The sequence below is a fragment of the Aulonocara stuartgranti genome, assembly GCF_965226115.1.
Source record: "Aulonocara stuartgranti genome assembly, chromosome: 4".
Classification (NCBI taxonomy): Eukaryota; Metazoa; Chordata; class Actinopteri; order Cichliformes; family Cichlidae; genus Aulonocara; species Aulonocara stuartgranti.
Window position 1 is genome coordinate 5,848,783 of NC_138942.1, and position 18,243 is coordinate 5,867,025.

At 41.3% G+C, this 18,243-nt stretch overlaps 1 protein-coding gene across 1 annotated transcript in view; it reads right to left on the minus strand.

The window, feature by feature from the left end:
• The window catches only part of shank1 (SH3 and multiple ankyrin repeat domains 1), a 103,568-nt gene that overhangs the window by 57,289 nt on the left and 28,036 nt on the right, over positions 1-18,243 (minus strand). Inside the window, exon 2 of the mRNA XM_082531918.1 lies at positions 15,744-16,298. Within this exon, the coding sequence (XP_082388044.1) occupies positions 15,744-16,247 (504 nt within the window). The 5' untranslated portion in view covers positions 16,248-16,298. The remainder of the gene's footprint in view (positions 1-15,743; positions 16,299-18,243) is intronic.

Sequence of the window (18,243 nt, forward strand, 5' to 3'; positions counted from 1 at the left end):
TTTATTCAGTGTCTCCATTCGCACACAGCCAACCCGGTCACCACGGCAACCAGTTCATTAGTGGAGCAAGCTGCTTGTTGCCATAGAGACATCCTTGTGTTCCCTAGGAGATGTGGTACTGGGAAGGTGTGCGTGCATTTGTGTGTGAGGATGTGCATCAGTGTGCGTGTGTGTGTGTGTGTGTGTGTGTGTGTGTGTGTGTGTGTGTGTGTGTGTGTGTGTTACAGCAGCGTGGCAAAATAGAACAGAGTAAAAGGGAGGTGAACGCCTTCGATTTTGAGTTTGTGAGAGGGAGCAAGAGGATGAAGAGGTGTGTCTGTTTGAATTAGATTAGTTTTCTCTATCTCTCACACACACACACACACACACACACACACACACACACACACACAACCTACACACTGCACTTACAGTCCCATCAAAGGAAGCCAGCAAACACTTTAAAATGAATCACAATCACAGCATGAGGGAATGAAGGTTAAGGATTTGGTTATCAGAGAGGAAGAATATTCCCACAGTCAACCGTAACAATATTAGATCATAAAACACTGATTATCATCATAAAACGCATTTCTGTAATAACCCTGCTTTTGGCCTAAAATGGTTTTAGACGCTTGGAGACTTTACTGAGGCAGCCGTGTTGCTTATTGATCTGTACACCTCCAGGAAAATGATTGATCCTCTAGCTTCTAACTGAACCAGCCAATTAGGGGCATCGCCCATTTATTATTCTGATCAGGCCTTCAAAATGCTGCTTAGTTCAGTTTTCTCACTGATCCTCCAATCCTGCAGGCATTTTTGTATTGCTCGACATTAAAAAAAGCAACACTATGCTTTTGCGTCTGGGATTTGCAACACTGACAGCTGCCTAATCTGTCCACCAATTGCAGACTTGCAGTGTTTAGAGCACCCTCTGCTGGGTGTAGAAATCTGTATGTTCAAGGATAAATGTAAAGACTTAAATACCAAACACATATACTAGCTAATTCCTTCAGCCTATTCAGTGCTTTGCAGATGTCTGTTTGGCTCTGATTTTTTAAATACATTTGCATAAATCTACAAAACAACAACGACATGCTTTTACTTTATTAAATGGTGGGACAAAATGCCAGTGAGGGTCATATGAAATTAAAGGGGATCTGAGTCACTCGCTCTTCGCTATTTGTTACTTTGTTGTGAGTTCAGCTTGTGGTTGTTGTTGTTTTTTTTTTTCATTTTGCATAAAATAGCACATCTATTTTACTCACTTTGCTAAACTTTAGAAGGGAACACCTAATCCCTGTGACACTTGTGGTTTATACTCAAATGATCCTCTGATCTTGAGGTCCTCTGTGGATCTCAGGATGTCTACATCATAGACATTAGATTTTTGCACTTTTCTTCTTGAAAATATGATAAACTTCCATAAGTCACAAGCTACCCTTAGACACAAGGAGCCACCACAACAGGTACCTCCACATATTTGAATTGGCAGATTTTTATGGCATCCTTGCATATCTTTCAGTTCCATAATGTAGTGGTTTAAATGTTCACCTAATACGTACAAGATCCTACTTGAAAACATGCTATATCCTCTGATAATGATGCTCAAACTCAGTAATAGAAAAAAATGAACAGAAGCAAGATTTTGGCTTTAGATTGTGCGACTTGAAGTGGCTATAAAATAGCTTTATAATAGTTATTATTAACCTGTGTCTCTCTTCCACATTCTTTCTTTTGTTCTGTCTTCCTTGCCTCACCCCAAACAGTCACAGCAAATAGCCACTGTTTTCTGGTTGTGCTCGAGGTTTCTTCCTGTTAAAAGGGAGTTTTTCCTTCCCCCTGTCACCAGGTGCTTGCCCATAGGGGGTCATTTGACTGTTGGGATTTTCTGTCTCTTATTCTAGTGACTTTATAATATAAAGAGCCACGAGGAGACTGTTTCTCTGATTTGACACAATATAAATAAAACTTCAACCTCAAATTGTGTGATATTTGGTTCCACCGTTAGGGTGTGTAATGTTGCTATTATAAATGTAAAATTTAGCCTGCCTTCACTAAATATAATTAAACTTACACGTAAGTTCAGTAAAAATGATCTGCAATCACTCTTCTGCCTGCTTTCCTTGGTGTTTGGCTGCTAGTCTGTTCTATCACCTCCTCTTTCCCTTGCTGTTAAACTCCATACTGACATCATTAAACTAGTCCAATCATATTCTTGCTTTTTGCTTCTTCTTCTTCTTCTTCAGGCCAATCAGCCGTTATTCTGTGTGCATTAAATCTCAGGGCTCTTCCATCATTCTAGCTTTTAGATTCTCATTCGTGCAACCCACTTCTTCCCCATCTGCACCTCACCCAAGTTACTCAGCGCTCCATCCAAGCTGCCATCGTCATCTTCACCACAAGTAGCTTCTAGACTCCGGGGGTTCCTGTGTCCGAACTCCTATCATTGCTGGGATTCGGTTCTGTCATGATGGGTCATTGGGGTCTATTCAGCAGTCTGGATTCATTAATTTTTTTCTCTATAAATCATGTTCAATTCTTCCAAATGGTCTCCCCTGAACTGAAATTATTGTACATAAAGAAATCCAACTGTTAGTTTCTTTATGCTTCTATTTTAGCCCTGGAAATCTAATTTGTTTCTTTAAAGTGCTCTTTGCATGCAGCATGTTAGCTAATGTTAGCCCTACAAAAAAAGACCCAGTGCCAGCACAGGCAGTCAAAACAGTCCTTTTATTCTAAGGGACATTACACATAAAAGTTGTACATTTCGAGTCCAGCAAATAGTCAGAAAAATAGTCAGCTTTCACATTATCAAAAGTGAAAGCATTGCCCTTCTGGGGGAAAAAAGCAAGCTGGTTTATTAAAAATATTACATTAGGCTTTTAATATTAACATCAACTCAAAAAGCTGCACTTTTGGAATAAACTGGTCTCCAACCAGACAGTGGTATTTTTTTTTCAAGCGAATGCAATCCCAAAATATTGTGAGTCACTGGTTTAATCTTTTGTAATAAATTATTTATTCTCTTATATTTTATTAATCTGAAATGTAACTGTAGGTCTGAAATAAATGTAGCAGAAGCACGGCACTGCCCTCTGAAATAGGATAACCCATCCCCACTGCCCTATTTATTTCAAAAGAAAATGTTAAAATGTTCACTACATTTAATCCATTTGTCAAATTCAAAGTGGTGGAGAGTCATCATCTCACCCAGGGGTCAACTTCAGCTGTAAACCAATGAGTCTTTGGTTATGGTGTTCCTGACCCTTTGGTCAAGAGAGCAGACTTGATCCTACATGTTTTTGAGGGTAAGAGAAACCAGAGCATCAGGAGAACATGCAAACACAACAGAGAAGAGCTCATCCCTGGTAGGCATAAAAATGCAGGTAAGTACGTGAGATATAGGAGATATATGAGAGAGGCATGGTGCTCCTATGGTCCCAGAAAGCCAAACTAGGATTCATGCTGTGCAACTTTGCTGAAATAAAATATAAATTGTGGGGGCAAAAAAGCTAATTACCTAAAAAAAACATATTTAGGTAATTGTGTAGATGCTGATAAACCAGTATTAATGCTAGGTTTGGGTTTTTGTTTTGTTTTTTACAGCTATTTATTACCCTGATATTTTTTGCAGTGTAGAAAGACATCATCTGGTCTGCTGGGTGAATCTCTGGGGCAATGCATGATTCTTTTTCAGGGTTTCTGGTGCAGCCAGACAGTTTGATAGATAGATAGTTTAAGATGTTCTGTTCCATAAGTAGGTCGTGTTTCGAATTAAACTTAATGTAACAAAACAGGCATCACAAGTGTGCAGTGGTTAGCACCGTTGCCTCCCAGCAGGAGAGACTTGGATTTGGATCCACTGTCCTTGGATACTATGACGTCCAACCACAATCCAAAGACATGTTTGAAATTCATGACTGGCTGTAGGAGTGAATGGTTGTCTGCCTCTATGTGTTAGCCCTCTGATCTCCAGGGTGTAACTTGGTACCCGTGATGGTCTCCAACCCCCCCCCCCCCCCCCCCCCCCACAACCCTGAATTGGATAAGCAGAAAAAAACTGATGGATGAAAAATGTATGTCAGACAATAAGCAATAGCATATACAATCTCCCTTTATGCTACACATAGACTGTTTAAGTGCATGAAACCAAAGCCTGCTTGAAGCATTTACATGCTTTTCATCTCTGAATACAGGTTTATCTAGATTAACATGATAGCAAGCATAGTCAGATTTCTGCAGTTTTTCATGGTAGTGAGTTTTGACTCATCAAAATCTGAGATTTACTTTTCTGAACTCTGCATTTGCTTCTCTGCTGGATATGGCTTCTCCATCTGTTTATCAGTAATATAAAAAAAAATTGAAAGTCAGACTCTGTTGTCTCTTTCATTTGGTGCGAGCAACATAACAGCGAATGAGGTGTTCATACTCCACAGGATGCTGATTTTCATACTCCAGCTCCAAGAACGCTCCAACATACACGCACTCAGTCTCACAGCTTTTCCAGCACTTAAAACTTCCATATGATTCTTAGTTTTACATTAAAATCTTTATGCATCTTTAAGCCCTTCTGTTCCTCTTGTGGCTTTATCATTATGCAGACCGAAAATTCTGTCTTGCCTCCTAAAGCTGTGATCACACTTTCCCACTCACACACGCCCACTCACTCTGTCCATGCTGCTCTTTATCTTCCCCTGCCTATCTTATTCTCCTTCCTCCTCCCCCCCCCCCCCCCTCGCTCTCTCCATCTTCCTATAACAGCTCTGTCACTTATCTATGCAGAAATAAGACACTGTGCTCGCTCTCCCACTCCACTTTCTGTCTCTAGCTCTCTTTATCGCTGCCCCCTCTGGCCTTTTTCTGCAGGCCAATTGCAGGGGGACTAGAAGCCTTTAATGAGATCTATGGGGAAATAACCCCCCACCACACACAGACACACACACACATATGCGAGTGCGTGCGTGTGTGCCTGGCATGTCGTCATTTAACTACTCTCTCCCTGTAATGCACTCCAACCAGACGTTTTCTTTACAGAAGATGAGAACAATGAATTCATTTTAAAGCATTCCTGTCATCCCTTATCTTCCCCGTCCTTTCTTCCTCCATTGTCTTCATCAACTTTCCATCTCTCTCACATGTATACTGCCCTGCCTCCTCTCCTCCTGTCATACTTCCCTCTCTATTATCTCAGTACTTCTGTTCACCTCTGGGGCTCATCTTTCATTAACATGCAAACCCTAAAGTGCTGTAGCACGTCGGACTCTATGCCTTGTAGTCTGACTAGTTCACATATCTTAACAAGGCACTGGAAGATAATAGTGCGGAAGTTCGTTTGCGAGGCCAAATCCTGCACGAGGGCTGCAGCTTTCACTTCAGGGTTTGAAAGAATTCAGCTCAAGTCAAACAGCGTAGAAAAACTCATCGGTTTCATGCTGTTTAATGCACTCAGCGGGCAAATGCCAACTTGACTTGGCGTGCACGAGTCTGACAATCTAATAAACCTGCAGATACGACTGCCTTCACCTCCCGCTGTGACAGCATGGTATGAACAACTCGTGATACACAGATCTAAGTGTCTCTGTGCACACGAGTGAGTTAATGTACCAGCAGCTTTTATGTGTGCTACCAGTTGATGATAAGGTAGGATCAGATGTTTATGCTACTTCATACACTTGATTATGATGTGCACTTTTATTTCAAAAACATAGTGTGTAATCAGATACTTACTCTTTATTGCAATATGAGAAAATCTGGAGTCATTTCTGTTATCAGGACATGTCCTTTAACTGCTCATGTGATTGTTCTAAAAGCCAATATGTCCCCTTTACTGAATTATCTTCACTGCCTTCCTGTTAAATCCAGAATTGCATTTAAAACCCTTCTCCTCACATACAGTCTTAAGTGAATAGGCCCCATTATATCTTAAAGATCTAATAGTTCCATATTGTCCTAACAGAGCTCTTCATTCTCAGGCTGCAGGCTTACATGTGGTTCCTACAGTTTAAAAATAGAATAGGAGGCAGAGCCTTCAGCTTTCGGACCCCTGTCCTGTAGATCCAGCTCCCAGTTTAGGTTCAGGAGACAGAAAACCACTTCAAATTTTCATTTTTCAGTGACGCTTAGATTCATCTGACCCCGAAGCATCCCTTAATGCTGGTTCAGGAAGCTGGACTCCATGCACTCGAGCACTTCTCCTCAACTCCCCCCTTTACACCCCCTACACGCCACTGCTACATGCAATATTTGTCTACTTTCTCTTGCACTTTGTGTTTTTGTGTGTTTGTTGTTTGTGATGTCATTCTGATTATTTTTCCTCTTTTATTTATTTGCCCTCATCCCTTAAACCAGGCCCATCCCTGAGCCTGGCTCTGTTAAAAGCTCCGTCGCCTTATTAGAGCTGATATTTCTAAGAGTCTTTCTTTAATATTGTGGATTCCTCATCTGACCATTTAAAGCGCCATCAGACGACTGTTGTCAGAAACTGGAGATATTAAAATGAAACAGAATAAAAGTGAACGTATTTATTTGACCAGCAAAAAGACTTCAGCTCAGCTACATTCCAAAATGTGGCGTCTACCTCAATGCACTACAGAGTCTCAATAAAGTTTAATGAATCAAGGTCTGAAAGCACACAAATCGTGCTATAGTGTAATGTTATAAAGCTTAAGCATTTTAAATAATTGGGTTAAAAACCTCAATCCTTACAATAATGCGTCCATATTTTTGCTCTTTGGTTGTTACACTTACAGCACGGATGTGAAACATTGACAAGCCTAAATAAAGCGTCTGACCCTTGTATGTTTTTTCACTTTACATTGGCTTAAGAACCACAAAGCAAGTTATTAGTTTACACTTTTTAGCAACCAAAATAATAGATGCAAAGTTTCCAGCTGGCCAACAAAATCCAGATGATTATAAACAGATCTGTAGTAAATACACAATATATAAAAGAGTACTTCCAAAAGGAATTCACCATTAGAGTGTCACTGTGATCTCTGAGCTGGTAATTTGTAGGTCAGAACCTACCTTTGAAAAAAAAAGTGGACTAGATTACAAATAAGAGCATTTCAAAGACGGCATTTTAACCTGACTCAGGTCACAACTTTGACTCCTTCAAATACCGAAGACATCTGAAAACACTTTAAGCAGCTGGATTTGACATAGCAGACATAGCTTCGACCTTTAGTGAATAAAATGTGAAATGACTGTGACAGTGAAAAATATTATTTTACATAACACCCTGAACTGTCTCTTCCTTCTTCTTAACCTATAACCACTACCTGCTAAAGCCAATATTTTTGTCTACATAGATCAATGCTTCAAATCCCCTCTTGATAAAAATAATAAGCTGCTACATCTCCTGCTCTCTTTGTAAGTATCAGTGCACCAGCGGTGCAGTCTCGATTGATAGTGACTTGTGAGAGATCTCCCCAGCAGGATTGTGCAGCTCTATTAAGGGAGTTTTAACGCCTCAAAGGTAAATGCCACTGTGTGGGGAGAAAGGATATATCCTCTGATTTTCACAGATGCCACATGTGATGTAGCAAAGTAGCAAAGGCAACAGAAGTAAATGCAGGAAGAAGGTGCTGTGTTCTGGACAATTACACAACACTGAGAATTTTTTGTTCATGTCACAGCTAATTGCTCACCCGTACAGACCTTTGCACATCTATAGTACCGTCCACCATTTAAAATACAAAGCATACGTGGCTAAATGTTTTGTTTTTTAGCTCAAACTTGTAACGTACAACTGGAAGTTGGTTCGGATTGGGGTCTGATCACTTTCACATCATAAACGAACCGCTCTGGAGTTAATTTGGAACCGTACCGAGACCACCTAGTCCAAAGGGTCTTGGTGCGATTACTGTGTTCACAGGTGCCAAGGAGGAAAACGAACACAAGTTCAATTTAAATGGACTAAACACAGCAGGTGTGAAACATCCTAAGACCGTGTGATGGATAGGAATCGTTTTGGTGATACTCGTGGATACAAATTGCCCCATTTTGTGTAATGACAGAGCTCAACTTTAAGCCTGATGTATTTCAGTGGAAAATGTGTTTCATATCTGCAGCATGCATATTCGCAAGAGTCTTCAGTGGAATCCCTGGCAACCAAGAAAACAGAGCTTTTAGATAAGTAGCAACAATTTTCTCCAGCCAAACAATGATCTTTGTCTGACCCTAACCGAGCTTCTAATGACAGTTAATAATGCGATTAAAGTCTAAAAATCCGTCCCCGCTGGTCCAATCACTCTTAACGCTGCTGACCCCATCCAGCCTCCAATGCACATGAACACAAATCAGTAGACAGGAGATCGGTCAGATGAAAAATCATGTTCAAGGTGATGGAAAAAATGGAAAATTCATATTCAGAGACACAAATTAATAGCTTAAAAGTTGTAACTACTTAAAAAAGCTGCCACAAGACTGTTACTGTGACTGCTGTAACAGTATTCTGTGACTGCAGCTACAACCCACAGCTACCAAAGAGACTCTCTGTGGAAAATGGATGTAGAAGATGGATCGAAAAAGTGAAGCCTATGCAGAAGTGTGATAAACCTAGCAAACAGGCGGGATTGTAAAAGAAGTCATATTGCATAGACATTTATGGTAATACAGTGTTCAGGTTCCTTGATCTGTCGCCTCAGTAAATAGAATAGAATAGAAGAATCCTTTAATTGTCCCACAAGGGGGAAATTTGGTTGTATCAGCAGCAACAACAAATATGCAAACAGAACAGGACACAGAACAAAAACACAATTTTTACATATTTACATCATGGACAACGGTTACCAAAGCAGAGTACTGTACAGTTATTAAAATTTGAGTACAGATAAGTGGCAAACCCAGGTTGTAAAAGGTTGTAAAATACTGAGTTTGTCCACTAACCAGCTGAAAGGAATATAAAATGATGTCCTGGTCAACTCAGCTCAGAGAACACCAAAGCAAATCCAATAAGAGCCATGCATCTAGATAACGTGCTTGTTTCTATTTATGTCCCACAATGTGGATTACAGTGTGCTTATAAGAGTGCTAAAAATGCACAGCATCTCAGCACTCGTAAAGAAAGCAAAGCTTAAAACACTCAGAACAACCGCCAGTCCAAACTTTTACTGCATACTTCATGTCATCAATAGCTTGTATTTGTGGATACACTGAGAAATTTCCTTATGATCCAGAATAGATTTTAAGATCATGCTGATTTTTTCCTGTCTACTGTACAAATATAATCTGCTGTGCAACAGCTCCAATGAAATCATAATATAAATTGCCATGTCAGAGTCAATTGGTGTAGGTCAATTTGTATTTAAACTGCATCTAATGCATCATTTCCTAGATGCACACCACTGATTAGTGCACATTAAATATTAGAGCTGGTTTTCTGCAAAAAAAAGAAAAAAAAAGGCAAAATAATTACCAGTGTCTGTGTGTATTTATCTGTGTCCTGTGCATTACTGCATGTAGATGCTCTTCCATCACTCCATATCCTCCTCCCTCAATTAATAACCTTTCCATTTGCATACTACGGTCAGTCCCTTGATTCATTATAATACAATTAAAATGCAATTAGGGCTTATTTAGGAGGAATTAGCCGAAGTGTAGAACAGAGCTAAAGCAGTGGGTGAAGGTGGGAGGGGGAAGGAATGATACTTCACATCAGTGACAGGACAGAGGAGGTGGAGGAGGATAAAGGGCCCGGTGGCGCCAGTGTCCGGCAGCCTCGCCTCTGTCAGTGCGCCCCAGGGCAGCTGTGGCTACAATGTAGCTTGCCATCGCCAGTGTGTGAATGTGTGTGTGAATGGGTGAATGACTGAATGTAGTGTGAAGCGCTTTGGGGTCCTTAGGGACTAGAAAAGCGCTATACAAATGCAGGCCATTTTCCATTAAAGAGCAAGAGATTGACCAAGAGGGATAACTGTGGACTTCAGATGTTTTCATTCTGAAAGTACAGTCTGAGATTGAGAAAGGGAGTTAAACAATGACCCAAGGAGGCTGAGACAGGACAGGAAGAGTGCAAGAGTATGACACAGTAAATGTCAGAGAGATGCCGCTGGGTTCTAACGCTCATGACCTTGAGGAGTAAGACAATATGCACTCAGTCAGTACACCTCGGCAGGAAGTCAATGAGGTTATGTTTCAGCTCTTTCTTATGTTAATGTTTATCTGCAAGTGTGAGTTTATCTTTAGAATCAGCTCAGAAATAGAGCACAAAAAATGGAAGAGATCAAAGGGGCTTTAAATAACTGAAGAAGACATTAAAAGAGTGCACACTTAGACAAATATTTCAAAACAAGTTAATGAATGCGATTACAAGCCTTTTAGAATTGTTTTTAGGTCTGTGTAATTTAAGAAAGCAAATTACACAGATTGCAAAAGCAATTCAGCATCTAATTGTTTTAAAGACATATAATTATTTATTATTTATTTTGTGTAATCCTTTGCACCACCCGCACAAAAAGAAAAGATCTGAAGTGTCAGGGTCCCTGTGCCTACCCGGTCGGCTCAGTATGGCTACATATGTTTTTACATTCTTTTTTGTTCCTGCTCTCTCCCTTCCCCCTTTCCCTTCTCCCTCTGCCTGGGCGGAGCTCACCTGTGGGCTCCTGCCCTTGGCCCACGCACCGGGTCGCAATCACGCACCTGCGGCTCATCATGAGTGTTCCAGCTCCTTTATAAGATGGCAGCTCTGTGTTTCTCGTCGCTGGACCGTTGCCGACCCTCGTCAGTGTAACCCCAGCTCAATTACTTCTAGAGTGTTTTCACAGCGATTTGCCTTACAATCCCTTCGTGTCTCTGTGTACAGATTCCCTGGACCAACCCCTGTGTTACCCGAGTGATTGGAGTGTGAAGAGGAGCGTGAGGAGTGGACGGAGTGTGTGTGTGTGTGACTATCGGCGTCTTTCCCGTTCGTGTGTGGACCCCCGGAGCCCGGCTTTCCCCTCACTTTTGTAAATAATCACCTGACGTATCATAATAAAGACTCTTGTGCTTTCAAGACCTAGAGCCTGCGCGTGAGTCCGTTCAGTCCCGCTGTGACATGAAGAGGCATAAAAATCTTTCCTATTAAAAGACTGAACTCAAACAGGCTTCATTTTTGTTGTTTTTCTCAAAAAAATATTTGAAAGTTCTTCTGTGGAGGAGTTCTCCGATAGTACCCGCCTATCTCAGTGTTTTTAAGTGTTTTTGATCCATGTCAAATATTATTTGATTATATTTGATTCCTGATTTGCTCATTTCCTACTTGCCCACCTAGTTTCACAAAAGACAGAAAAAACTGTCACTGATTGCATTCCTCTACCTCAGCTCTCTCCTTGGTAAAGACATTTTTTTTAAAAAAAACTGAGAAATGTTACACATTAAAAGCAAATCTTTATGCTCATTTCCAGCTTCTTATTCTTGTACTTGGACTTCAAATTGCTCCGTATTTAGCTTAAATGAGCTTTGGTGGAACCCGTCACGTCATCCTCTGTTTGAAACAGCCTGTTTTAGCTTCCTTCTGATTGGCTACCTCTCACAAACAGAGTGTCAGAACAGCAGGTGGGGGGTTTAAGTGCTGGAGCCGAATGTAACTCGACTTCTTTGGGGGATTATGAAGACGTTGGGATTGTGAAGCTTCTTCAGTGCTAGACAATGATGGGGAATCTTGGGTATTTAACCTCTTGGAGTACCTGAGAGTTGAAGACCCACCCTGAAGCCTTTTGGATGAGTCATGAAATTTCTTCATGAATCTAAGGAAAAGTCAAGTTGATTTCTAATGGAGGAGAACCTACAGAGACGTATAACAGGTGGCGCTTCTGTGCTCACGCCCGGAGCTGTTGGATTGTCTCGGCTATATTATAAATTTCCACTCTCAATGACATCATGCAGAGCCAAGAGTAGAAAAACTGAGTGTTTAGATCAGACCGAAGCCAGGGTTTTCAGCTCATATGAATTCCCTGCACATGCTGCGATCTGATTGATATTCTGGGCAGGTTTAATATGGGCATCCACTAATGGAGCAGCATATGTGATGGAACATAAAGAAAAGCAGAAGAGCTCCACTTAAAGTGTAGCTGATTAATGCGATGCTAATGCTAATACTTTTTAGTATTGCAATCACAGTTTTTAAGGTGGCTGCAGTAACAAGTTATTTCAGATTGAAGTGAATCTTAAATGTTCAGATGTAAAGATACAGAAAAATCAACATAAAAAATGGCATAATGTTAGCTAAAGGTCAACATGAACCTGCAACCACCTCCTTTCTGTAGAGCTATTTTCATTTCACCTTTATTTACTTCTGTCTGCTTCACTTTATCAATCTCAATCCCTCTCTAACTCCTACATCTACCTATCTCACAGCTTCATTCCACTTTGATCTACTCCCATTTCCCCCCATTTACCTTTGCCTCTATCTTCTTTGTACTTTCATCTACTCTGTCTCCATCTTTTTACCCCTCTCTCTTTTTGCATCAGTGCCATTTTCTGTCTTTATGGAACTGTCTAGTAAATTTCTGAGGTTTTGCCCCCAAGCATAAATGAGCATCTTCCCCCAAAACCCTTTTCATTTATTCATATTTTTACAGTAAAACTTTGATTCTGTTGTTAGAATAAACAGGGAGAAGTGAATTATTTACGGTCTAATTTAAAAAATACCAAATCACGCAGACACAAACACATGCATGCACACAGATACACACAGCAAAAACACAGCTGAAAACACCCATGCACAGATCAATAATAAATCACACAGCAGCAAGAGGGAGGAAGAAGGCATGAGCGAAGCATTTATAGCGCTCTGGGATGGTAAATACAAAATATGGACAGCCATCCACACGTTTGGAGTCATATTCTTGCTGTTGGTGTATAAAGCAACCAATAAATACATGACAGAGGCCAAGATCACATAACCGAATAAAGAAACGGGGACAGATAGTAAATGGTAATGGTAAATGGCCTGTATTTGTATAGCGCTTTTCTAGTCGCTAAGGACCCCAAAGCGCTTTACACAACCAGTCATCCACACACAGGTGATGGAAAGCTACATTGTAGCCACAGCCACCCTGGGGCACACTGACAGAGGCCAGGCTGCCGGACACTGGCGCCACCGGGCCCTCTGACCACCACCAGTAGGCAACGGGTGAAGCGTCTTGCCCAAGGACACAACGATCGAGACTGTCCAAGCCGGGGCTCGAACCAGCAACCTTCCTATTATAAGGCGAACTCCCAACTCTTGAACCACGATCGCACCGTTAGCGACTTTAATCTGGACATGAGCAAAGATGCATCCACAATGATTTCCTCAATTATCAGTGAGTTTAATTTTAACAGATCGCTCATCACTGAGATTCAAGTGGGGGGAAAAGGCTGAAAAATGCCTGGCACCGATTTCTGCCTGATTTTTGTGAGTGGTTAAAGTAAAGTACTGTACACGGAGGCAGCTCCATCTCCAACCTGTAAAGCCAATTTAGACACACTTGTGTTGCACTGATGTGATGTAAGACCGCATCCGGGGAAATGCAGAGCGATGGCAGATTGGTCTATCGTGATTCTGGACAGCCCTCTTAAAACCAGTCACACCTAAAAGGGCTTTTCACACCATGCTTTATTGCACCATTTAAAATCTCTTTGGTAACATTAAGCTAGGGCCCCCCCGTAACTCCTCTCTCCACTTTAGCTTCACTCAGTTTGGCTGAATCCTTTCCTGCTTTGCAAAATCTAATTCTTGTCCACATACTCTCATCCTAATTGCTTTTGTGTGCATTTTGGCTCTGCCTCTCGCTCTCTTCGTCTTTTCTCGGGAGTTGGGTCACCTTGAAAGTCCCTCTCTTTCTCTCTCTCTCAGAGAGCCACTTTGCTGAAAGTGTTTGCGCTTCTCTTGGTTGTTCACTGTGGATGCAGTGAGACAGCAAGAAAGAAAGAGAGAATTATACTCTCCCACACTGCACATTGTCCATTTAGACTGAACTGGCCGCATGTACTGTCATACATTCGTGGACGGATTAAGAAACGACTGGCCCCAGGGCAACAATGCTGAACACGGCTCCCTCCTACCTAACACCAAGGAGTCAGTACAGAGGCATAGATGTTCCACAGTAAACCTGAGGCGACGTGTATTTCTTTGAAGGTGTCACGAAGGCTTCTTTGTTTTCACACCTTGAAAATTTTTATTTCTTCACAGATCTTTCGCTCAACTGTACTATCTATGTCTCTGGTCACTGAAAGCAGCTGCGTTTTTTACAGCTCTTTTATAAAAGCAGGCACCAAATTGGTGATTTTTTTTTTCTTCAGTTGTCTGCTTATGTTTTCTAAATCATGCCACACTGATTCTCATTTAAAGAATGTAAAATCTTGCAGGTTTTCAGTGCAGCTTTCGTGGATCAGTTGTGTTCAAGTTCTTCATTAAAGCATGGAGTTGTGGTGTGTTAAGGAGTGTAAGAGTGTAGTGATTAGTTAGTAGGCTGTCACGTCCAAAAACTGGGAAGATTTAGGCAAAACTGTGCTGTTTACGTTGGAAATCTAACCTGAACTGAAGACTCCAGGTTGGACTCGCTGTAGTTGTTGTGCTGGAATATCAGCACAAGCAGTCGTGGCAAGATGCAAAGTGATCATGGAGTTTTTTGTCAAGGTTTTCTCTAAAAATTCTCATCTTCTCAAGCTGTTGCAGCATGTATTATCTAAGGCCATACTGTATAATTTAAGAATCTCTGAGTTCCTGTAGTAATATGTCAATAAAATTGCCCACTTGTGTCATTGTGTCTTCAACCCAGCAGCATAAATAAATGATATCAAACTGTACCGGCAGTTATAATGGCACTTTTCATGCTGCCGCTCGTGAGGGAAACAATAAGTGTAAACTAGCTGTCACCCTCCAAATGCAGACTTTGTAGGTCTGTAAAACTAAATAAGTGCATCATGATGTCAAAGATGTCAAAAGACACTTTATGCATAAAGTTACCAAATAGGAGGCATCTGACCAAACAGCAATTGGACAGAGTAAGTATGATTATATGCAACTGGAAACATCATAAACTGGTACCAGAAGCTTCTGCAGCAGGTGAATAAACTCCCCAGAACACTGACAATCCTCATCAGTACAATTCAATTCAATTTTAATTATATAGCGCAAAATCACAACAACAGTCACATCAAAGCGTTTAATATTGTAAGGTAAAGATCCACCATTAATTCAGAGAAAACCCCAACTATCAGATGACCCAGTATGACCAAGCACTTGGCGACAGTGGGAAGGAAAAACCTCCTTTTAACAGGAAGAAACCTCTGGCAGTACCAGGCTCAGGTCAGGGCAGCCATCTCCATCACAGGAGAGGGCGACAGGACAAAAAAACACATCTAACAACTTTTTGATTTGGATCTTTGGATTCAGTTCAGCTTTAGTTGTTTCCTTAGATGGAATTGTTTTTATTGTTTAAAACTATTCCGCTTTAGTATTTTTAATGTGTGTGTTAGGAGCATTTAAGCTGTTCAGAACATATAGAGTGCTAACATGTAAGTATTACGTACACATCCCAAAGCCTCCCCATGATGGTTATGATCAAACTGAAAAAGACTAAAACTAAAGATGTTTTCTCCATACACACAATATTAAGACAGTTATTATTTTTCATTTTCTGATATTATATTTAAAAAAGAAACCTTGTGTTGCATGATTCATAACTGAATGAATCTTGATTCTTGGGTGTTGAAACTGTTAGAACAGCAGGTGGACTTCAGGCTGTTTATAAACTTGTCAGTGATTGTTGCTGTGTGCAGACAGCACTCACCGTTTGCTTTATGTCTGGGATGCCAATGCGAAACACCATCATGGCAATGTGGGCGTCCTCAGATGGCAACGAGCTGGCGCTGTGTTCCTTCAGCCTCCTCTGCTGCTGCTGCTGCTGCTGTATCTGATTGGCCTGCTGTTGGTGTGTGGGTCCGGGGTTAGACGAATAGGGGTTTCCAGGATTCCCCGGTCGGACCTGCCTGTCCCCTGTGGGACGTCCGGCCATTTTACCTGACTGCCTGTGTCCCTCGCCTCTGCCGCCCCGTGAGAGGCCTCCACGCCTGACCTCCTCCACCATCTCCTCCTCGTCGTCTTCCTCCTCCCCCTCTAGCTCGCCATTCTCCTCCTCTTCCCCTTCATCATCGCGTTCATCTTCCTCCATTTCCTCTTCCTCCTCTTCCTCCTCCTCTTCCTCGTCCTCTGCCCCAGGATAGAGATGTCGACTGTTTCCCAGCATCCTTTGTTGCTCCTCGTCGCTGGACAGGGGGCTAAATGGCATCGTCATGGCGACAGAGAGGGCGACAAAAGTGGCAACACCATCATTCCCAGAGATACACTGCAAGGTGAAAAAGAAAGGAGGAGAGGACATGATCAGGAACAAACTGCAGAAGAAAAAGTTTTTAAGTAGAGCATCTACACAGCATCACTCTAAAATAATGTGGTCGCTATGGTAACAGACATGCAGTACTTCTAACCCTGAACACATGATGACATACTATTCACACCTCATCTATAATTGAAGCCACTTGTGATGTTAATTTTCAGCTCCCCGACTCTCGACAGACATTAAACTCAATACAAGTCTGAACTTTTGGAAGCTTTCCGTCTCCATTACATGCTGGTATTTGACTCTGATAAATAGAACTGTACCACTAAGTGCTTCTGTACTGACATAGACTCTTAAGGAGTTACCACTGAGACAACTTGTACTACATATACAAGGTGGACACAGTCAGAGATCAGCTGGTCCCCAAGTGAACCTCGAAGATCAGCAGATAAAGGCTGCTGCAGGTAGCCTGAGTTTTAGTTCCTGTTTTTTCTTTGATATTTCCTTCCTCGTGTTTCTGAGTGTTTGCTTTCCCCCCATGTTTTTTCTGTTCTGGTCTGTTTATCCCTCTGTATGTCTGAATCACTCATAGTCGCTCCCTATTTTGTTTTGGTTGTTGTGTTTTATACTGAACTTTCTACTCTTTTACTTCCTGCCTTGGTTAGCTTCACACCCTCAAGTGTTCACCTCCTCTGTTTCCTTCATTCTTTGCAAGATCCTGCTCCAGTCTACTTCCTAGTGTTTCCCAGCGGGGTTTTTTCTGTCAGGTGTTTTTTATATGGTTTTTATTCAATTACAAATACAACACATATGTACGTGTAAATCACTTTTATTATTGCTACTTTGCTCAGGTGTGCAGAACCTGTTAGGCCTACGAAATTCCCTAAGACTTCTTTCAGCACATTTCAAAGAGATTGTTTCAAACTTTTGATACAAAAATCCTCCTACAGTAAAAATATCTGTACCAACTTCTTCCAGTGATCCTGGAGCAATTTTGTGCCAACTGTGCATTTTTTCCTGTAATGATGTTAAATGGCAAAAGTGATAACTGAATGGCTTGGAGTTTACTAAATTTAATACTTTGGATCCATGGCCAGGAATATTCCCAGATCTTAATCCAATTGAGAATCTACAGTCAAGCCTCAAAAAAGCAGGTGGACAGGCTGAAACCAACAAATTGAGATCAACTTGCTCAAAGGCATCTGAGGATTTGACCCAGAAGCTTGAACTATCACTAATGATAACACCGTAAATACTCTTTGCATAAGTTTGATTTATCTGCAAATTAAAGTCAGTATATTGTAGAAACATGTTGAAAGCAATCTGAATAAAACCAGAAGTGAAAAAGTTAATGAAACACAAAAATTAGTTTTTACTGCCAAAACCTTTGTCTTGGGCTATACAAATATTGTTCTTACACTTTCTTTTAGGCAGGATTAAACTAAATGACAGTTTTTGGTCAATCAGTGCCTCAAAGCTGGGGGAAATATCTAGGATAGACTTTTCCATTGGTGAGTTCTCACAATTTTGATGGAGCTTTTTTGGACAGGACCATGTTCTGTGTGGCGTTTTCTGCCTCTACTGAATCATCAGGGACAGACTGGCTGCTTGTTCTGTGCCGAGGCTCACTGTGTTCCCTTATTTCAAGGAGAGAATAAAGAAAAAAACTGTGGGATGTTCATACCAGCTGCATGGCTGTTTTGATTTTTATTTCATACGTTTTATCCTTCCCTGTAATAATCATCAATAAACCAACACAGCCAAATCTAACCCTACATAGCAGACAATGTGTCGATGCACATCTGCAGTGCAGACACTTGTAAAGGACTATAGCACTTCATATAACAGAAAAACCATACACTCGTGCTCTTGCCATCACCCCTGAGAGAGCTGAGAAGCCACTTCAGAGCGCCAGTGAGCAAGATAACAGATCTGTCCCTGAAGGACTCCGCTT